Source organism: Acartia tonsa, chromosome 4, assembly GCF_053477335.1.
Source record: "Acartia tonsa isolate MP-2025a chromosome 4, ASM5347733v1, whole genome shotgun sequence".
In the NCBI taxonomy this organism is placed as follows: domain Eukaryota; kingdom Metazoa; phylum Arthropoda; class Copepoda; order Calanoida; family Acartiidae; genus Acartia; species Acartia tonsa.
In genome coordinates, this window is record NC_137263.1 from 18,827,511 (window position 1) to 18,849,065 (window position 21,555).

Consider the following 21,555-nt stretch of genomic DNA (forward strand, 5'->3'; position numbering starts at 1 on the left):
GCCAAATGTAATTTCAAATAGAAAATATCAAATTAGAAAAACTTACTTTTTACCAGGAAATTGAATTTATAATGAACGTCAATAATTTAACTTATTATTTAATTGTTTTCTTCCTTATTCAATTTATTTGTGTAACATCAAATGATTTTTTCGGTCCTAAGCCTTGAATTGTCACGGCAACCCTGAATTCGCGGTATACAAATTTTCACAGCTGATTCTTTCCTGCTTGCCTTGTAAAGTTTTTGTTGTGAATATTAGGTTTTTTATCATTGTACTTATGATTTTTTTCATGCATTCATACTACAGTTGAAATATAAAAAAATAAAAAGTTATTCTTAAGTGGTATAAAAGTGTGGGCCGTATAATTCTCTTTGGACCTCAAAAACTAGATATAAAAATTAACAAAAATGTATAAAATATATAAATCTGAAAATTTTCCCTTTTATTAATTTTTAGGTTTAGATATTTATGAAACACTTTTGTTTTGTACCTATCATTAAGCTAGAATAATTTCTGTTTTTATCTTTCCAAATACTTAAGAACGATCGTATGTATTTCCTTAATTTTGATTATATATAATTTTTCAACGTCTGTTTGTATTAATGGTAGTATTTCCTCAAACATATACGTTCTAATTTCAGATGCATAGGTGATTAACCAAATAGAAGCACCAAAGGCTTCAAAAATGGATAGCAACTAATGTAGGCGATTCTTATTTTTTCTTCTGTTATTCTTGATTACTGTAAACAACACTGCCAATTAATTATGTATAATTCAACTACAAAGTTACAAAGATATTCCAATTCTATCTGTGATACAACTAAAGAGGATGTAAAGCCAAGTTTTGTTCTGGAGCCGCCAGACTCGACCAACAGTGACTGGTGGCAACACAGAAAACCTTTTGCTGAAGGAGAAGATATTTTAGTCCATGATAGTGATGGGCTCATTTATTTTGGAATTATTGTAGAAGTCGATCATGAATTGGGTCAATGTCTTGTCAGGTAACAGTTAACTAAATAAATATACTTTAATCAACATAAAAAATATAATTTTTTCAATAAGTTGAATTTCTTTAATTATCAAGTGCTTACTCTCCAGTCCCACCCCCCGTCAATCCTTTATCTTCAAACTTTAATATAAAGTATCTGAAAGAAGAACTCTTTTAAGTTTCAGTGATGTTAATCAAGGTTCACAAAATGCCAAAATGATGGATTTCTTCATTTTTTTATTATTTGTAAAACATAATCGTAGATGAGGCTATTACAGAATTTTATCTTTGAATTATTATAAATCGAGCTTTAAAATAATTGTCTGTAGGTATCTAATACCTTTGCTAGAAAAGGATAGGTATTTAAAACTATTTGCTTTTCTTTAGGTTCGGTGATTGCACTGAGAGATGGAGCTTTTTCAATGATCTAAAAAGGTTGGGCGATCAAGACGCTCTTGAGCCACCTATTGCACCGTCCAACACAACAACACACACTAACCTTAAGGTAGAGCCCTTGGAAGAAGAGGAAGAGCTTAAGCCTGTAGTTTTACCCGATCATGTAATCAAGGCTCGTAGTCAGTTATCCTACAAGTATGAATCGCTTATTTGGGACAGTGCTCACCAGCGGAACAACCAGGAGAAGTATTGTTACTGTGGAGAGTCTGGAGATTGGTACAAACGTATGCTGCAGTGTAAAGTAAGATTTTCTTTTAGCTTTCCAGCAACTTTCTTGTTTTTTTTTTAAGGAACAACTGTAAATAAGATTAGATTACCAACAACTATCTCAGATATTTGATTTGTTATTTTATCATTCCAAAATACTATAATGCAAATTCTTTTATATTAACTTTTACCCTGAATTGAATAATGTTGTCCCAGCTAGCTGCGTTGTAATCTGTAAATAAATATAATATCTATTCTACGTACCAAAGAATTTGTTTTCATATTAATGTGACACCGTAATGTTCTAAATGAGAAAATATAAATTATTTTGACAAATATGGTACAATTTTGCGCAGGGATGAATCACTGTATTGTATAATATTCTACACAAGATTAATTTTTTTTCATCCCTAGTTCTCTTTCCATATTAGCCTTTTATCTTACTAAATAGCTTCTGGAGCTGCAAATCATTAAAGTAATTCATTAGGTATTGAAAAGTTTGTTTGGAAACCAACTTTTAGTTTCCTCTCTCTGTCTAAAATTGTGTAAAGGGGGGAGGCGGATGTGCCACTTCTTGAAACCAAAAGTAAAACGTGCATGATCTCAGCCCATAAAAGAGTTACAGCTATAAATTTCGGCACAGCAGTTGTTTTGTTGAAGAGCAATATGGAACTGTGAAAAAACGGCGGTTGAACCGCCGCTCCTGCCGAAAACCGCCGATTTTTTTGTTGCCTTTTTTCGCCAAATTAGACAGTTCTCAATCATCTGAAATAAATTTTTTTTCTAAAAAATTTCCCTTAGGTATATTTTCACATGACACTTGTGTAAAATCTTACAAGTGTCAAGTGAAAATAAAGCGAATTTTTTATGGAAAAAAAAGTTAGCTCAGATGATTGAAAATTGTCTATTATGGCGAGAAAAAGCAAAAGAAAATTCGGTGGGAAACGGCGGTTTTCGGCGGGAGCGGTGGTTCCACCGCCGTTTCTTCACAGTTTCATATTGTTCTCCACAAAAGCAACTGCTGTGCTGAATTTTAGAGCTGTAACTCTTTTATGGGCTGAGATCATGCACGTTTTACTTTTGGTATCAAAAAGTGGCACATCTGCCTCCCCCTTTGATGGAAAAAAGCTATTTTTCAATGTTTAATAATTATCTAGTTCTTATTATTGTAGGATTGTTTACAATGGTTTCATCAAGAATGTATAAGATCTCTAGATTATCAGCTCCTTTGTGGTGATAGGTAAATTTTATAATACCCAGAAAAATATGTTTACAAGTAGCGCTAATAGTATGAATAGTAAATAATTTTACATAAAATTGATAATCTTTGGTCAGGTTGTCAACATTTATCTAAAAATGACTTGTTGAATATCTTTACAAAAAAAGATGCAGTCAATTTTATGACATAGTGTCATTCTTTATTTGTTTAGAAGCTACGCTACTTCAGAACAGTGTACTTATTTAAAAACAGAGTTTTATTTCTTATTGTGAAATCTATTATTATTTCTGTATTTATAACAAAACAATAATTGCATAAAATGTAAATTAAGGTTTGATGGATATACCTATTTACATTGAAATAAAAGCCATATTTTAATTTTTAATAATCTTTTCAGGTTCTTTGAGTTTACCTGTACTTTATGCAATGGCCTACACGAAGAAACTATCACAAGACTCGACCTATCCTTGGTTGACTCCTTACATCTCACATTGTTCAATTTGATTCTCAGCAAAAACCAAAAATTTCATGATCTCGACTCGGCAATCATTCCATTTATGAAAAAGAATATAAAATATCTTCAGGTATGTGTTTTAATATTAAATATTTAGAACTAAGGTGTAAGAAATTCTAGCCTTGTAATTATTTAGTAATTTATACAATATTTGGGCATTTCAATTTTATTACAATTTTATGTTGACCTCTCACTAAAATAGCTTTTATTTAAAGTCATTAAATAATAAACTTTGAAAACAATTAACAACAAAGGTAGCTGATTTTAAGAAAGTTATAAGGCAAATCGTCCGTCCGTCCGTAATGATAATTTCCATTACAGTTGTGTTCGATTAATTAAGCGTAGCAACTCATTAATCGTTGCTAGAGAGTCCATTTAAAACTTTTTAAAAATTATAAATGGTTTTAACATTTTTTATTAAAGGGAATGGACCACAGTATTAAAGTTTCCAGAATTGACACAGACTACATATCAAAACTACTCCTCAGAAACAAATCAAGATTCAAATGTGGAAGTGAAACCGGAAAAAAGAATTCATTCTGGGGACTTCGGAAGATGTGCGCCCCTCCGTTGCCAAGCAAATACTTTCCAAATGAATGGGGAAGGTGGGCCGTGGTTAGTGTTAAACCAGATCCTAATGTACAAAAATTTGAAACCAGTATAAACAAGAAACACATAGGTTATCTCAAGTCTGATCGACTGAACAATCGCTTGCCAAAAAATCTTCATTTCAAAAACAAACATCGCTCCAGGTTTAAAGATTCAGATAACGATTCTGACACCTCTAGTAAAGTTTCTTTAGATGTTTTGATCAAACCACCCAAAGATTTTACCGGTCTTAACAATCCTTTTCGGGCTGATGTTACCGGGGGAACAAGTGAAACCTCTGGATCTCGTGTTGGAGATGGAACACCAAACAGTTCGTTGAGGAAAATGCTTTGTTCAGAGAAAAGCAGTCCAGTTAGTTCCGGAGCTCCCAGTACAGTTACTGACGGTAAGATTATATTAAGTTGTTACGTTTTAACATATAAGTAGTTAAAAAACAATTTCATGCAATTACATTAGGTAAATAATTCTTTTCTCCCGGACTTCTTATTTATACAAAAAAGATTTAAAAGGCAATTTGATAACATGTAATTTTTAATAAAAGAAATGTTAAAAATGATGTGTTATTTAACCTAACAAGAGGAGTAGGTTTCTGGTAGAATCCGTAAAGGTGTGTGCTTTAAGGTTTCAAAATAGTAGAACGATAATATTCACTAAATATGTGTTATTGAAAAGAACTATAGACAATTTTTTTTTAAGTTAACATTTATCGTTCTACTACTGTTTTTTAATTATAACACATAGCCTTTACGGATTTTACCAGAAACTCACCCCTCTCTTTATGGGGGGGATAAATGTTTGTATAATAAACTGTATACTTGTATAACATTGATTGCCAAAACACTTTCTATATGGATTAAACAAAAAGATTTTTTTTTAATATTTGAAATTTAATAAATATTACAGACTCGTACGCCGAAGACAGCTTCCAAATATCATTGGAGAACACAGAAGATGAATCTCAAAGTTTTAAGTCTCCTGGCATCAAATTGGCGGATTTAAAGGGAACCTTGAGTTCCTATTTTGCTCCATGTGCCAAAAAACGGATTGAGAGAGGTGATCAGTTTTCTGTGAAGGCCAAGAGGTTGACCCTGAACGGAGACATAGCGTACCTGATCCAATGGGAAAATGTTCAATCAGAACAATATGATAACATTTAGTCTCATTTTGTAACCAAATTGTAATTTAAAGGGATAGTTTCACGAAGTGCATTTAAAAAAAAAAAAAATGAACTGTAAGTTTTTTCTATTTTAAATACCGTAGTAGTGTATAATATAAAGTTATTGATTAAAATTAAGAGATTTTACCAGGGATTTTCCTTAAAAAATGAGTTTTTCATTTTTATTTTCAACTTCATTGCGTGTTATATATGGCAAAAACTTTTTTGTCATAAATACAACTTTAGATAGCATTTACTAGTTAACAGAACTTTAAACTTTTTATACAACAAAATACACATAACAACAAAGAATGACCAATAAAATATTCAGTATGGTACTTAGAGTAGTGATCTTTTTATATGTCTTTTAGAATATATTAGGCATTTGATAGATATGATTGTGATAACGAATTTTAACATTGACCTGACCAAACTTTTTTTATTTGACAATATCTAAAAGAGCTAGTGATTTGCAACATAAATTACATGAGAATGGTCTTTATATATATATATATATGTTGTATGGTTAGTTGGTATTTCCGCGTGAGATAATGTGTATATTGTAAGTAAATCGGACGGTTTTCTTTATTTTTTTAAAAAGAATCTATAGAAAACCTGTCCTATAGTGAACCGGACGTTATTTTTTATGTTTTTTAAGTAACTTGTCCCAAGGGGAACCCCTGTTCAATTTTTTTATAACTCTTGTGAAATATGTGGAAAAAGATTATCTAAAATTGGTGTTTTGGCTATACATATTTGGAAAAAAATAGACCATTCTCATGTAATTTATGTGGCAAATCTCTTTAACTTTTTTCGATATTGTCAAGTAAAAAAAGTTTGGTCTGGTCAATGTTAAAAATTCTTAAACATATAATCATATCTATCTAATGCCTAATATATTCTACTAAGACATATAAAAGTTCACTACTCTAAGTACCTTAACTCTTTAAATACACTTCATAGAACTATCCCAATTTATCAATTTATTGGGGAGGGGGGATTAGACCTAAGATTAATCTTGTAAGCAGAAAATTAACTGAGAATTAGCCTTTCTTAGTAATAGGAATTTTTTTATCGAGTTCCTTATTGATTCTTTTTGAAAATTCGTACATTTTAAGTATCTTTTTTTGTGTCTAAATGTTCACTTGAAATTTCTCTAATTTTTACTGCCATGTCTGTAAAACATTGTTAGTTGAATTATTATTATACCTATCAAATCCCATAATAATATACTTCGCGCTCAAAGTGCCTAAAATTTAAGATAATGTAACTACATAGCCCATGGAATAAGATTAAAGGGATAGTTCCAAGAAGAGTACTTAGTATTACATGTTAGTGTAATGATCAGAATAGTTATTTCACTACATGGTATTATCCCTTTTTTCATTACCAAAAAAAAGAAATCAGCACAGTTGGTGTTTTATACCTTGAAACTTTTTAAATTGAAAGTCTTCTTTAAGTTATGGAAGAATTTGTTGATCATCATTTGTTAGTACTTGTTTTGATAATTAATAGTCGCAAAGTATTGCATTTCTTCCATTTATATTGTTTTTTATAATTCATGTGATTTTCATTGCTACCAATATTAAGTTTCCTTATAAATTCTCATTTTAAGACTGATATTTTAAATACTTGCAATTGTTAATAAAACTTAAATTATGTAAATTTAAGTAATAATAGCTTATACAGTATACATACCTTTTCTTTAAAGTGTAAAGAAATTTGTATTGTAAAGATTTGGAAACGGTAGAGGAAACCTGAGCATAAAATCATAAAGTTGTGAAACCTGGCTTTTTAAATCAGGACATCCAAGCTTTTATTGTGAGGGGGGATAAATTAAGAGGTTTTAATAGTGTGAGGGGACAGGAGGTTGAAAACCCATCTACTTCCTTGGTCGTCTGCCTAAAAAGTTGAAAACCTCTAGTCCCTTTTCAGAAATAAGAGGTGGATAATTATACTCAGGGGTTGAAGAAAAATATATTGGGTTTTCTTTCAACGTAGCTGCAATTGTGTTTATGTCGAGTAAGATCTCCTCTCGGAAACCACTACTGATACGTCTACAATTTTCGGGGGAAGGTTATATTGATTACACCCTCTCTCCCCTATTTTAATGTTTTTTGAGAGAGGAAGGGGTTGCTGCGTTTTGGGGAGATTTCTTAGACCGATGAGAACCATATCGGTTAGAGAGCCTTCAATACCTACCATTTTTATATATTGATTTTAGGAATGTCAACTTGAAATAAAATCTTCTCTATATATAAACATATTTTTTTATGATTATCCGTTAATTTTAGCAAGAATTTGGAAAAAATCTTACTATTTAAAAAGGCTGTCAAAAATTATCATTAAAAGCGAAATCTAGGGCCCGTCGCGCATGCGCACTCGATTGCGCATAATTTGTTTTACCAATGCCGCCCGCCATGTTACACTCAAAAGTTAATAGTCGCGGCACTTGGGCTAAAATCGTTCAAAATCTGCGCCTTATTTTGGCTTTTTGTTTATATTTCTTCTACCAGCCGCCTTTTGTCAAAAATAAAGAAAAGTGGTTAGTATTAATACAAAATACGAGATGTAAGCCTGTATTTTGACCGAATAAATTAAAAATTGTATAAAAATGGAGATTGACGAAGAAAAATTTGATAAAACAACGGATACACTTATTCTGAATAGCTCACTTCAGGTGCGTTTATATCATATTTTTTATTATTCGATAAAATAGAAGTTTTTGTTAAAGAAAGAAATATTTTTTACATTATTTACCGTTTTGGCAATATCTAATTATTTAAGAGAGTTGTTATCTAATAGTTGTATAATTATATGTGTGATGAAGAAGTTTCAGTATTAAGTTTTACAATTAACACAACAATATTTACACAACGGTCTAAGGGTGGAAATTTGGCAAAAAAGTCATGATCAAATTTTCTTATTTTAACTTAATATTATTGATTTACATACCCCAGCCCATGCATAATGGACAAGGAAAAGAAAAAATAACGTTTGGAACAAAGTTTTTTTTTACTTCAAAGTTGGGTCAAATCAATATTTTTTGAAGGTCAAAAATCTACTTTTTATTTTCTACCTAGAAATAAAAAATAATTTTTTTTTGCATAAATATCTATTAAAAACTAATTTCGTTCATATTCTTTACAAATATATATACCAAATCAATAAATAAAAACATTTTTATTATATATTTTACCTTAAAAGTGTTAATTTTATGCTTTGAAAGTAAATTTATGAAAAAATTTTCGTCATTTTTTTACTGAAAAATTTAGCAAAAAAAATTAGTTTTCCTCATTTTACTCCTAGTTGCGCTACCGACCCCATACCAAACCATATATGATTCTAAATTTTGAGAATATAATACAACTTTAAGTGAAGTTTCCAGAGTGGGGTCGGTAGCGCAACTTTAAAAATTTTAAATCTGAAAATTGCATGTAAAACCTAAATTTGAGGGGGGGGGGGGGGGAATTACAAACCATAACAGCAATCTTAATTTCTCTGTTATTCCATTACTATTAAAATTAATTGAGTAAAACTTTTTAAAATTAATCAGTAATTATTAGAGGAACAATAATTTTAAAGGAAAACCGCGACTTACCCGCAGTTCCCGCAAAAAAAGCCGCCGCCCGCAGATTTTAAAAAACAAAACATTTATTGCATATAGGTGATTTCTTTTTTGATTTTAGTGTTTAGTGAAGGTGTTTTGCAACTCTAGTCCTTAGAAGGAAAATGCAAAAATGAATTTTGTAGTAGCGTAGCTACTTTCAAATTCGCAAAGTCCGTCAGTCTGTATGAATCGATATGTAAACATCGTGAATTTCTTTGCTACGACTCAAGACTGTTGAAAGAAAATCTTTTTATGAACATTATCTGTACAAACAACCATCTACTGTAAGATTTATTTGGTCCGTCGGACTGTTGTTAATTCTCTTACAGACATAAGATATCTGTAGGGAAAATTTGATCTACTAAGCAGTTTTATTTTTTAAGAAAGCTGATTTTTTGGTGATGGTTAAGCTCACCAACAAGCATCTACTCTTTAGTTCACTTAGTCCCCTCATCTGTCTGTAAAACTCTAAGAACATTAAGATTTCAAAGAGTAAATGTGTTCGTTTCTTCTGTCTTTTTTTTGTAAGATATGTTATGATTTAGCTGGCAAATACTGTTTTAGTCTATTACTTGGTCTACCGGTTTTTCTTTACTGTTCTAAAATGAATTAAATTTAGTTTGATATCAATTTTATGATGGTTATCTTATTTTTGGTTAGATAGGAGGGGGGGGGGGGTGGGGCATAGATACAAAAAAATATTTTGGTCAGTTATGAGAATACTTTTTTCCTTTTAAACTCAGTATAATACCTTTAAAAACAGTAAAATTTTAACTTCTGGTTTGGTAGTAGAAAGGGGGGGGGGGTGGCGGTGTTGGCCCTGTAGGCCCTTGAGGGACAGTACTAAATTTAAATAGATACTTATAATGGTAAACTATACAAGTAGAAAAATACACATAAGGTACTTTACAGAAAAATTAATCAATATCTTTAATGGGAAGCTTAATTATCCAGTCGCAATATTCATTTTCTTTAAGTTTAAAACGACCTAACCTCTCTTAAATAAATTATAAACATTAAAAAGCAGTTGTAAGTGGATAGTAAAAGGTGTATTATAATACTTTTATTTAAATATATCACTTTTTTTTATTGACTCCAAACAGCCAAATGAGGTAGCAAATAACACGGCGGAATTCGGCGGTAGACGGCGGTTTCGGCGGGAAATCCCTATTATTTATTAATAATCGTTTATCTAGGGTAGTAATTGAATCAGGTTAAAAATTTGGTTCAATTATCTTTAAAAATAACAGAGTAGTAACAAAAATTATATTTTAAAAATCACCCCTTTTTGGTTACCCCCCAATCACACTCCTGTGCACGCACCTATACATGACCAAATGTATAAGTTGCCTAATGTAATATATTACTCATAACTTTTTATTTTAATGAATTCGGACTGGTAGAAGTGTAAATATTTAAATTTGATTAAAGCTATACCAAATTTCCACTAAACCCCTTAAATAGACCATAGTGATTTATGCATATACTAGCGGCTTCGCCCCTAGCCTCTAGGGGCTTTGCCCCAAGAGATGACAACAAAAAAAATAAAAAAAAAAATAAGAAGAACTAAAGAAATCTTCTACAAAAGAAATTTTCTACAAAAGAAATCTTCAAAAGAATTCTTCTACAAAAGAATTCTTCTACAAAAGAATATTTCTACAAAAGAATTCTTCTACAAAAAAAAAAAAAAAAAAAAAAAAAAATGGGGGGGATTTTTTTTGTTTTTGGGGGGGTTGGGGGTGTCCCACCCCCCAAGAAAATAGCTTAAAACCACCACAGGACCAATAGGTATATACCCTGAAGAGTAGAATCCAATCGGTTCAGCGGTTACCGAGATCTTAAGGGACAGACAGACGGACAGACGGACAGACGGACAGACATCAAGCTACTTTGTATTATAGATTATATACAGTTTTACTTTGCAAATTTTTTTATTCTGATAATGTAAGATTAAGTTAAACATTCAATACCATAAAATTTGGGAAAATAACATCATATGGTGCATTACAAAATTTAGATATCCATGTACGTATATTTTAATAATTCCTATGTGAAGCTTTTTTTCATAGGAATCGTTAACATCTAGGATATTTCAGTTGATTTTTTCCGTTATTTTGGGGTGCAGCGCTCCGCAGTAAAGACTACCCCAAAATATCACAGCTTTATTTCGCTTGTTGGCCAAACATTTTTCCTAAATTTCCAATTCTTAATACCCTAATTACGAGAGATTTGTACAGATTTATCGCATCTCATTGTTTAGAGTAAGCTTATTCTTACATGTTATCAGTTATCAACAAATAATTCATTCAATATCGGAATGTATCATTTGGCAGGTAGAAGCTGAATCAGAATTTGATGATTTCGAGAATCTAAGGGCCTTGGAACGGCTGGATAGATCTTCGCCTGATCTCTGGCCAGAACATATACCTGGTGTCAATCAATTCATACCAAATACACCTGGCACCAATACTTCAAGTCCAGGTGGGTCGATCTTTAGTTTATTTTATTGACGCTTTATTTCTTTGATAAAATGAAATCGAAAAGTGTCAACGTAGTCTTTCATCCAGGGAAGGGACATTGGACTGTAAATTACACTGGTATTTAAAGTTATTTACTACGTTTTATCATTCGTCTAGTTATAATCTTTGGGTACTTTAATTGAACTTTCAATGGTTGGTGTAAGCTATTAGTGTCCGAATATTTCAAGCAATAATTTAATCTACTGAAGGGATAATTTTGCTTATTACCATTAGGGATGTATATCAATTCACCGTCCATTCTCTAATAGTATCTAAAATTCCCTTTTTATCCAACCATCATTTTTTTCCCATATCATTTAAGCAAAAGAAGAAAATTACTTTCCTTTTCCAGGATTATCAGGAGAATGGATGCATGAATTAGGAAAAGATGACATGGAATTGTTGGTTCAACTTGGCACCTTATCTCTGCCTAATATATTATCAGAGGTAAAAAAATTAGCTAAATATTTCCAGACGGCGCGATATTACATTTTGTCTATAACCTATTGATCAAGCAGACAATTAGAATGTTAAATTCATGTTTTTAGATTGTCTATTTGGTATAATGTTTCCTTAAATAAGGTTACTTGTTTATTATTTAAATTATCTTAAGTTTTTTTAGGTAAAAAAATTACAGAATCTTGCTTATCAACTAGGACAAGAAGAATCCAAAGAAATGACAAGAGGAAAATACTTGAACATTTTGCGGAGAAAATAATTTACAGAAATATTAATATTTATTATAAAAGGCATTTTTGTTAGGTGTCTTCTTAAGTTATATGATTAGCTACCTGTTATTTAAGTAGGCCATGGAAATTGTTGTATAAAGGGAGAAGTAGGTTGCGCTAAAAATCCGTAAAGGTTGTGAGTTTAATAAAATTTATGTTAACTTTTAAAGAAATTTTTTATATAGTTCTTTTCAATAAGAAATACACATATTAAATACTAGGTACTATTTTTAAGCCTTAAAACTCACACCTTTACGGATTTTTAGCGCAACCTACTCCTCCCTTTACTTTTAATTAAAGGACTTTGAAAGTGGAATTTTTTATAATTTCTCTTTCAAAGGATTTTACTACTGTCATAAAATATAAAAACTTTGAAAATTTGAACGTAAAGACTGATTATCTATGTATTGTACAAAAGTTAAATACAGTTTTAATAACATATATAATTTTTCAGATGAAAAGAATTTAAAACCTAACAAATAAAAAATGAGGGCTAATTGCTCTACATGTTACGAGCTGCTGAGCAGTAACGAGGAACTGCTATGTCTGCCTTGTGGCCATGTTTTTCATCAACACTGTACCCTCCTCTGGTTCCAGACCAAAAAGAATTGTCCGCAGTGCAGACATCCTGCCAATGAAAAAAATGCAAGGTAGGTAACCACAACTATTTGTAATCTATGTAGAATTTTTATTAAATTCCTTTTAAAATGTGAAATATTGCATGTGTTGATTTTCAATTATTAGAATTACACAAAATATTAAGGACACTAATGACTATGTCTACATATTTTATGTTGAATATTTCTAACAGGCTTAGATATTGGACTTAAAGCAACTTTTCACAATCGACATATCTCAGATCAGTATCACTCCTTTAGATGTCATTTACCTCTTGATTTACGAAATCCTTACAATAAATCCAACGCCTTTTTTTTAATTTTAGGAAGATATTTTTCTCTGAAGCAGAAGAGACAGATACACAAAAACAACCGGAGGATCTTCAACGACAAGTAAGATTGAAGATTTATTCGTTAAGTTAGGTGTAGAGACATTTAACTAAAAGTGAGTTTGATTATTTCTCAATGTTTTAATCCTGCGTTATCTTGTTGACGAAAAAACATTGGGTACATTGTTGAATTTTGATTGGTTTGTTTAATACAACCAGTAATTTTAGCCTGCAAGAGGGATAATTTTGGTTATTTTGTTATCATTGGTAATGTATTCTTATCATTTAATATTTATCGTCCATTGTCTTATCTCTTAAGACCTCTGATATTTATTGAAAACTTGCAATGAAAACAATAATTTAACTGTTATTGTATGGCTCTATAGACAGTTGTCCGTGTATACGCAAATAATTTTTTTTAAACAGACCATGTACATATTATAAATCTCTGTTTATAACTGGTTTTTATCTAGTGGAAATTAAACTGATCTAGAGTCGTAATGCAAGACTTTTTTAACCTTATATAACAAAAATAATTTCAGATCGACAGCCTTCAGTTACAAGTCCGTATAAGCAAATGCGACCTGGAACATTTGAAGAAAGAAAACCAAACTATGCAGGAGACTACACAGAAACTAAAAGATGAGATGAAGGTTGCGGACAAAGCGAAGCGAGACGCCGAGGCCAAAACTAAGGACTACAAGCATCAGATTAGGATATGGTTGGAGGAAAGAGAACAGTATTGTAAGATGCAGATAGAGTTTCAGACAGTTAAAGAGAAGCTGGCCAAATATTCATTGGTGGAAAAGTCGTTAGAGGTAACCAAAAAGATTTGTAACTTCATATTGAGTCCTATTTTAAAAAGATTGGTTGTAATTTTAGCAGAAAATAGGTGAAATATCAATGAAAAATGGATAATATGACGTAACAACATTATGCCTTAATCTTATTCCATTTTCAAGTTACTTTTAGATGCTTGATTTTCAAACAAAATATTTAAAGTTTTGAAAAATAATCCAGACAAATACTCGATCTAGTGTTGGGGACCTTTTTAGTCTGCTAGCAAATTGCTTTCTGCTCTTTTGTAGCGACTTTTCTGTTTTAAAATTTTTGATGCTATTGGCTGATATCAAATACCCAATTTAAGTCGGTACAGGGTCCACGGGGTGAGGACATACAGTTATTTAACCCCTTCTCCCTCTATTGTTTTACTTTCATGTTCAAATTGTTTTATTTCAGGGTTCTATAGGAGATGTAAACGCAATATTACATGAACGTGGCTGCTATTCTAACGACGCTCGAGACCTGGCCACCTTAGTTGTAGAGCTTAAGAAAAAACTTGGCGAGACAAGAAAAGCCAAAGCTCTGTTAGAAAGACAAATATCCGAGGCTACAGGGAAGAGAGATGAAGAAAGGAAGAAAATTAGAACGTTATCCGTTCAGGTAATAATAAGAAATGCAGCAATAAAAAAAAAATTAAAATTACAATTTGGAAAAAAACAAGAATAGAAAATGGTCTCAGTTATTTTTATTAATTTTATTCCATTAAGATAATACTTGAAATTAAGTGTTTATATTTTTCTTTGTTAATGTTGAATTTTTTTTCACAAAACGGACAGAAATTGATTACAAGCCTTCTTCGCTTACGTTTTACCTTTTTCTAATGTTTGAAATCTTCTTGAACATTGACTACCTTCCTCTTCAAATGTAAATATTTTCATTTATTTCTAATGTTTTTTGTTCCATGTTTACCTAGGTATCTGACTTGAAAACCTTATCTGAACACAAAGAAGACGAAGTAAAGTTTCTTAAAAGTACTAACGAAGAATTAGAGGAAGAAAATGAAACATTAAAAGTAAAGCTAGAAAAACAAGAAAGAATAATAAAATCACTAAGAGATAGAGAGAAGGAGTTGGCTTCTAGTAAAGAAAGTCTTGGTTCCAATGTATTTGATTTATCTAGCGAGTCTGATGGCTCTAAAGAAAATGAGAGTCAGGAGTTGACCTTTATGGAATCCCCACAGGTTTCCTACAGATCCTGCGCTATTGCGGTTGGAGAGAAAAGAAAAGCGCTCAGTCAATTAAGTAGTCAAAGTAGCCAGATCAGTAGACAAGTAACTGCTGCGCCTAATAAGAAGTTAAAATACGGAAACTTGATGGAAATTGGGACTCTTTCGTTTACTGATGGAAAGGTAAAATATAATAGTTTTAAAGAATTAGTAGAACTGATAGTTTATGACCAACAAACCGTGGCTTTTTTTCGTGTTATAACGTAAACGTTAAAGGAATTGTAAATTGTTTTATACCAAAAAAATCTATCTATACAATTATGCCATTAATTCATGTTAAGCTTTGTGTCCGTCTAATTAATTATAATATTTTAGGGTTATAACGGCTTTGGAGGACGCTCAAATCCAGATATCTTTCCAGAACCACTATCAATTAAGAGACCTCTAGTTATGAAGAAACCATCATCTAGCAGTATCAAAAAGACAGGCCTACAGGCCAAAGTAGCGAAAAACCAAATGACTGTTGATAAATTTTTCGGTAGTTTTGATACACCCTAATTTTAATATGTATGTTATGTTTGTATTTTTATGTAAGTATTTACTTGTGAATTTGTTTTCTACTGACCATCTCAGTACCTTGACATTTATAGAAAAAATTATTGTGATAACTTAGAATGTTATACCTAACTTATTAATGTTTGATTTATTTTGAGTATCTAGCAAGTTTTACAATATTTATACAGTATACACTTCAGATTATGATTATTTGTTGACACATAAAGCTAAAATGAGGAACAGTCCTAGAAAACGCGGGAGTGGACCTGTGTCTTGTAACACTCCTGTAGAAATATTTACAACTCACCAGTTATTAAAGATTCCCCTGGGGGAGCTAAGGAATTTGGCCGCTGAAAAACATGGAATACAGGTATCATTTATAAAACTGAAAAAATGAATTTTTATTTTGGTGTACCTGACCAAAGTTATCCTAATCTTAGTAATCCTTAAAACCATTACAAAATTGTTTTAAACGGGGGGGGGGGGGGGGGTTAAAATTCAAATTAAGGAATCTTTGCTGAACAAATTGGAGAAAGAATTAGAGAAGGGGGGGGGGGGGTTAGAGAAGGGATTCAACTAGATTGGAAAGAAATATAAATTTGCAGCTATTGGAAAAATAATCCTTTATCAAACTAGCATATTTGATTTTGTTCAGAATGCTGGGCTTATGAAAAAGCCAGAACTCCACAGAAAGTTGAAAGAACATTTTGAAACAAAACATGCTGTTGACCTGAAAGGATGGGACCACCACCTGGATGCGGACCAAAATCTTCCTGACTCATCCATTCCCATCTCTCAAACAATTGATAAATTACGACACCGAATAAAGGTAAAGGGGGGGGGGGGGTTTAATGCAACCATCTCGTAATCAGTGAGCAAATGGCACTTAGAATTCGAATTTCCATCTGAAATTTTACATGAGTAATCCTTGGTAGGTCTATTATCCCTAAATCGAACAAAAAGTTGGAAAAGTAACGGCTAACGGCTGGCAGCTTAGCCGTTTTGTCATTTTTTGGATATTTAAATTGCAAATCAGTCACGAAACCTATCCCCACATAATATTCTTTTCCACTCTAAAACGCTTTCAAACGGTTCTAGACGGTAGCTGTTGGTACTAGAAGTTTTAAAAATGGTTATTACTATCATTTAACATGAATTAAACCAAAAATATGTTTTAAAAAGTTGATTCCTACGTAATTGATGATGGATTTACCCTGAAAATAGGCAAAAAAAACGGCTAAACGGCTGAGCCGCCAGCTGTTATTTTTCCAACTTTTTGTTCGATTTAGGGAAAATAGACCTACCAAGGATTACTCATGCAAAAGTTCAGATCGAAATTCGAATTCTAATTGCCATTTGCTCTCTGATTACGAGATGGTTGCATTAACCCCCCCCCCCCCCCACCCCTTATTTTGTCTAAGCCTTCTTTCAGAGGGAGGGGGGGAGGGGTTGCTCCAATTAATCACTTTGTGTTTAAAACCAAAAGAAAGTAGGTATAAAGAATGGATTTAATATTTTATAGACACCTTTTAATTCCCCCCCGGCTCTTACCGGAATAAGGTTATTTCATTTTGAATCAACGTTTTGATTTGGCATAGCTAAAGGTGGTTGTTAGAATAAATTGCTAATTACTTTTCTTTCAAATTGATATTAATGTTTCAGGACAGAGCACCAAACCAAACAGAAGAGACAGTTATAGAAGAAGTTGTAAATGACCATACCACAATTATTGAAGAAGTCATTGGTCATGAGACAGTTGTTGAAGAGGTTGTTGAGTCCAGCCTAGACACAGGGGAGGAGGAGACTGTCAGTGTCCATGTTGATGACGGGGAGGCTCATAATTTAGTCATAAATAGAGATGAGGCTACTCTTATTATAACTCGAGATGAGTCTGGGTTGGTTGAATGTTCTGACAAGTTGATGGAATTGGCTGAACTGGCCGCACCTGATCACACTTCTACTTTAACTGTACATCACATACAAACAGGTATTATTTTGCTTTTATAATCGTTAACTTTCTCTAGGCGAGTATGTAGAAGTAAAATTAGAATTTCCTATTATGATAGATATAATACTAGACTTTTTTGAAATAAGTTTGTATATATTTTCATTATTCTTGAGTAGATTCGAATCCAAGTGCTAATAACCCACTAATTACGAGATGGTTTATTAACTTATCGCCCCCCATACTTATTTATCCTATTTCTGTCATTATTATTTCTCTTTTCTACCGAGTGTCTTTGTCTTTTATGTATATATTGTGTTTTTCCATTTTCATTATGAACAAACATAATAAGTCCTTATTTTCCTAGAAGGCGACATGGATGATGTAGACGATGATGAGGAAAGTCAACTTCAAATAGCTGAAACATCAACAGCTGTAGCAGCCATCACTGATCAAATAAACTCTAAACAAGCATACCACCACCAGGAGGTTGTCACGGAGGAGGTCATTGATAATTCAGAGGATAACTTTTACGAAGAGTATATTTCTTCGGAAAATGTTGAAATAGTTGAAACTGTCAGCGAGGATGATGTTGGCATAGCTATGGTAACAAGTTCAACGGATGGATTTTCTAACAAAATGTACAAACCTGTGGGAAACACTCCCTGCCGGGGTTATGTCGTTGCAGGATCAGTGAAGGAACTACGAGATCTTGGCCGTGATATGTTGCGGATACACGCTGAAAATCACGGTATTGATCACGCGGGCAGGCTAAGAATGCCAGACTTGTTAAAGGAAGTGATTCAGCATTACAATGCTGTACATGAAGCTGGTCTACAGTTATCAAGACTTGAAATGTTAAAATTGAACATGTTAAAGTTGAAAAAAGTTAAAGTACCGGTGAGAGAAAAAACTCCTCCGCCCGATTTTAGCAATGTTATTCCACGTAACGTTGTTCCCCTAGAGGAGCAAGTTCATCATGTGTATGAAAAGAGACCTGATGTTTGCACTGTAGATATTATAGTTGATAATCTGAAAGATATGTTAGCCCTGGGCACCAGTATATTACGACCTGAGGCTTCAAAGCACAGAGTAGCTAATTCTTCGAGGAAACAAAAAGTTCAGGTAACTTGGTTATAAGTACAACAATATGTAAACTGTGTATGTAGAAATATTTACAATTTTACTTCAACCTTAAATATTTTGTTAAATAAGGTTTATAAGATTTCCCACCACTTAAAAATACTGTTGTCTACGCTTTGGTTGGAAGGATTCTAGGTATATTAAAATTCATAATATAATAATAAAAGGTTAATTTCGAGGGACATTAGCCTTAATGAAAATTTTTCACTTTTTTGGTTCGGTTTTTGACTTAACTGTCTTATAACTATTAACATAGAGGCCTCTAGGGGCACTTGAAGAAAGGGGGAGGAGCTAAGTCGACCCTTAAATTTTCCTTTTAAAGAAATTTTTTTTTTCTTCGGGAGGGGGGAAGTTGTATTTTTAAGGAGAGATTTGTCTTTGGTGTAAGCACATTCCCTGAACCTATATGAAGTTCACTGTAAAGGAGAACCATATATGTCCAGTGGTTAGCGATATCTTTAGTTACAGACAGACAGACATCCTGTTTTTAAGGATTTTTATAATTAGATAACATCTCAATGTTTTAGGTTGTAGAAGAGCTTTGGGAGCACTACATTAAATTTCACCTGAAAGGCTCCGCGACATTGAAACAACAGTCCGACCAGGTGGAGGAGGAATATGAATCTGACTCTGTGTTCCAGGAATATCAGGACAGCCAGGCCTCTGGGTTCATAGTTGTCAGGGAGGAGGATATTGTGCAGGGAGAAGAGATACAAGCTGTTGCTGAAGAAATTACTGAATAGATGCAAACTTTTTTTTTATCGGATTTTGTCATAATACCCACGAATATAGAGATATGTAAATGTTTCAGTTTACTCTGAAGAACTTATCATAGAATTATTGATTGTTTATAGATGGGCGGATTCATACCTAATTAATTCGGATACCTACGTATTCTATCTTTGTATTCAAAAAACAATTTATTTAAAATATAACACCTTATCTGGGAAATGAAATTAAATATATTGAACTTGATTTATGTATCTCTAAATTCCTATGAAATAGTTTTTCCAAATATGTAAACAAAATAATAATATAATGTGCAGTCATATTGACTTTCTCTTTCTATGTGTTAGCATAATACCAGCAAGGGGGGGGGGGGGGTTCTGACACATTTGCTTAAACCTGGTACATAGGCTTTATATTTGGACTGAGAGGATAGGTTATAAAAGATTTAATCATTCTCATATTATGAATTTTCCCAAATTTTAGGATTTTTTGAATAGGCCTCCAGGTGGTCTCTGTACAGGTAAAAATGAAAAAGAAATTAAAGAGTTAGAGGTCAACTTATCATACAAAATATTTGAATGTTATTCACATATTTAAAGAAAAAACATGCATATTTTGTTTGATAAGCTAACCTCTAACTCTTTTAAAAAAATGTTATTTTTTTTCACTTTTACCTGTACAGAGACCACCTGGAGGCCTGGAGCTCCAGAACCTGAAGGCCTCTCCAAAAAATCCTAATACTTGGGAAAATTCATCATCTAAGAATGATTTTATCTTTTATAACCTATCCTCTCAGTCCAAAGATAAAGCCTATATACCAGGTTTACGCAAATGTATCAGAACTCCCACCCCCCCCTTAATTTAAATAATGAAAAATAGATAGGTATATGTTTATATAATATTATCTCTTTTTAAAGCCACATACCTAATAGAAAATGAAATCATCGATTTTGAAAACATTAAAACATTTCATCTTAAATTTCATTCTATATTGTATTTAATAGTTATTAAATTGCACAAAGATTTATGTATTTTTAAGCATAACTTAACTATTATAGAATTATTATGTTATGTGCATTTTAAATATTTCTTAACTTTTACAATTGCAAATTTCGAAATGTTAATTGCAAAGGGGTAGTTTTACGAAATGCATTTAAACTTCATTTAGTGAACCGCATATTTTTTCCTGGTCAATTGGTTAAGCTACATTTATATGGCATATATTTGAAAGAATTTCAATTTTCCACCACGTAGTTTTGATATTTTCAAAACTACTTGGTAGAAAATTGAAATTCTTTCAAATATATGCCATATAAATATAGTTAAACCCATTAACTAGCAAAAAATATGCGGTTCACTAATTTAGGTTCAAATGCATTTCGTGAAACTACCCCTTTAATTAAAGCATGTGTACCCTGAGCATTCTTTATTAGCGTAGCTACTCTATAAAAAGGGTATTTCTGTAACTATTTTATTTTAATTAGGACACACTGTACAAAATCTATTCCCGTGCTAGTACTTGCTTCCTACCCCTTTTCTTTGTCCCTGCCAGTTATTTTAATTTATACCTTTTAAAAAAAATTTGTTATATTATTTTGCAAATTAAAGAGTGTTATTTTGTTGCTGCGCTACTTAAATAGACGTTGATTATTGTTTTGAAATTGTATTATATCTGGCCCAAAATAATATGTCAGTTTTATGAAAATAAAATTTCTTGTTAAAATTTTTTGTTAAATAATATCCGTATGTAAACTTTGTTCTTTATTCGTCGTTTTTTTGTTTTGGTATTTAAATTAAAATCAGGAGTTTATATTCTGCACAAGATTAATTTTTCTCCCCTGCTGCAAAAATTTCTAATTTTTTTCCCTCCTATTTTTTTCCAGAAAAAGAGGGGATAAAATGGAAAAATATTTTCAGAGCTCTTTTTTTTTATTCATTCATATGATATTATCCCCACTCCCACATATTCTTTTAGTATTGTTTTTTTCACCAAAGAGGGAAAAAAAAATGCTTTCAGTTCTCTTAATTTTTTACATTTTCCCCCATCAAAATATTCCCCCCCCCCCTTTCAGTAGAGTCAAATTTGCAGAATATACACCCCTGATTATAAAATATTACCAAAAGCTAACAAACAAAATTAAAACTTACATTGTATAATATTAATACCTCTAAAAATCATAAAAATACATATTTTCAAAGTTATCATTCTTCAATATTTCATTA

General features: G+C 31.9%; 4 protein-coding genes and 1 long non-coding RNA gene across 9 annotated transcripts; all 5 read left to right on the forward strand.

The window, feature by feature from the left end:
- The first annotated feature begins 644 nt into the window (after positions 1-644).
- LOC145316346 (metal-response element-binding transcription factor 2-like) lies at positions 645-6,814 on the forward strand. The gene is made up of 7 exons (XM_080156790.1): positions 645-1,001; positions 1,376-1,685; positions 2,824-2,891; positions 3,268-3,454; positions 3,808-4,378; positions 4,897-5,479; positions 6,113-6,814. Exons 1-6 carry the CDS (start codon positions 766-768, stop codon positions 5,148-5,150), a joined length of 1,626 nt encoding a protein of 541 aa, XP_080012916.1. The 5' UTR covers positions 645-765; the 3' UTR covers positions 5,151-5,479; positions 6,113-6,814.
- Positions 6,815-7,507: 693 nt separating this feature from the next.
- lin-52 (DREAM core complex component lin-52) lies at positions 7,508-12,461 on the forward strand. Of its 2 annotated transcripts, none has more exons than XM_080156794.1 (5): positions 7,508-7,829; positions 11,093-11,240; positions 11,631-11,725; positions 11,901-12,113; positions 12,273-12,461. In XM_080156794.1, the coding sequence occupies exons 1-4, from the start codon at positions 7,764-7,766 to the stop codon at positions 11,994-11,996; spliced, it is 405 nt and encodes a 134-aa protein (XP_080012920.1). In that variant the 5' UTR covers positions 7,508-7,763; the 3' UTR covers positions 11,997-12,113; positions 12,273-12,461. The 2 variants fall into 2 exon arrangements, with proteins under 2 accessions (XP_080012920.1, XP_080012919.1); XM_080156793.1 differs by having other exon boundaries at positions 12,307-12,461.
- LOC145316348 (uncharacterized) lies at positions 12,460-15,716 on the forward strand. Its single transcript, XM_080156792.1, has 6 exons — positions 12,460-12,656; positions 12,950-13,016; positions 13,495-13,770; positions 14,192-14,395; positions 14,709-15,143; positions 15,336-15,716. The coding sequence occupies exons 1-6, from the start codon at positions 12,493-12,495 to the stop codon at positions 15,516-15,518; spliced, it is 1,329 nt and encodes a 442-aa protein (XP_080012918.1). The 5' UTR covers positions 12,460-12,492; the 3' UTR covers positions 15,519-15,716.
- Positions 15,688-20,466, forward strand: LOC145316347 (uncharacterized). Of its 4 annotated transcripts, XR_013878435.1 has the most exons (7): positions 15,688-15,885; positions 16,171-16,344; positions 17,178-17,502; positions 17,828-18,585; positions 19,131-19,401; positions 19,609-19,674; positions 20,212-20,466. XR_013878435.1 is itself a non-coding variant. In XM_080156791.1 (5 exons), the coding sequence occupies exons 1-5, from the start codon at positions 15,748-15,750 to the stop codon at positions 19,344-19,346; spliced, it is 1,611 nt and encodes a 536-aa protein (XP_080012917.1). In that variant the 5' UTR covers positions 15,688-15,747; the 3' UTR covers positions 19,347-19,488. The 4 variants fall into 4 exon arrangements, 1 of the variants encoding a protein (XP_080012917.1); XR_013878433.1 differs by lacking the exon at positions 20,212-20,466 and having other exon boundaries at positions 19,609-19,689; XR_013878434.1 differs by lacking the exon at positions 20,212-20,466 and having other exon boundaries at positions 19,131-19,397; positions 19,575-19,651.
- A 508-nt stretch (positions 20,467-20,974) lies between these two features.
- Positions 20,975-21,534, forward strand: LOC145316351 (uncharacterized). The gene is made up of 2 exons (XR_013878439.1): positions 20,975-21,116; positions 21,457-21,534. It is a non-coding gene; the product is annotated as an uncharacterized LOC145316351 (long non-coding RNA).
- Positions 21,535-21,555: the final 21 nt, after the last annotated feature.

What these genes read in the sequence shown, in the direction of transcription:
- LOC145316346 (XM_080156790.1), top strand. Translation starts at nt 766, where the DNA reads ATGTATAATTCAACTACAAAGTTACAAAGATATTCCAATTCTATCTGT. An exon ending in TTGGGTCAATGTCTTGTCAG is followed by an intron (nt 1,002 to 1,375) that starts GTAACAGTTAAC and finishes GCTTTTCTTTAG; the next exon opens with GTTCGGTGATTGCACTGAGA. An exon ending in AGAATATAAAATATCTTCAG is followed by an intron (nt 3,455 to 3,807) that starts GTATGTGTTTTA and finishes TTTTTATTAAAG; the next exon opens with GGAATGGACCACAGTATTAA.
- lin-52 (XM_080156794.1), top strand. Translation starts at nt 7,764, where the DNA reads ATGGAGATTGACGAAGAAAAATTTGATAAAACAACGGATACACTTATT. An exon ending in CACCAATACTTCAAGTCCAG is followed by an intron (nt 11,241 to 11,630) that starts GTGGGTCGATCT and finishes TTCCTTTTCCAG; the next exon opens with GATTATCAGGAGAATGGATG. An exon ending in TGCCTAATATATTATCAGAG is followed by an intron (nt 11,726 to 11,900) that starts GTAAAAAAATTA and finishes AAGTTTTTTTAG; the next exon opens with GTAAAAAAATTACAGAATCT.
- LOC145316348 (XM_080156792.1), top strand. Translation starts at nt 12,493, where the DNA reads ATGAGGGCTAATTGCTCTACATGTTACGAGCTGCTGAGCAGTAACGAG. An exon ending in GCCAATGAAAAAAATGCAAG is followed by an intron (nt 12,657 to 12,949) that starts GTAGGTAACCAC and finishes TTTTAATTTTAG; the next exon opens with GAAGATATTTTTCTCTGAAG. An exon ending in TTAGAACGTTATCCGTTCAG is followed by an intron (nt 14,396 to 14,708) that starts GTAATAATAAGA and finishes ATGTTTACCTAG; the next exon opens with GTATCTGACTTGAAAACCTT.
- LOC145316347 (XM_080156791.1), top strand. Translation starts at nt 15,748, where the DNA reads ATGAGGAACAGTCCTAGAAAACGCGGGAGTGGACCTGTGTCTTGTAAC. An exon ending in CTGAAAAACATGGAATACAG is followed by an intron (nt 15,886 to 16,170) that starts GTATCATTTATA and finishes GATTTTGTTCAG; the next exon opens with AATGCTGGGCTTATGAAAAA. An exon ending in AATTACGACACCGAATAAAG is followed by an intron (nt 16,345 to 17,177) that starts GTAAAGGGGGGG and finishes TTAATGTTTCAG; the next exon opens with GACAGAGCACCAAACCAAAC.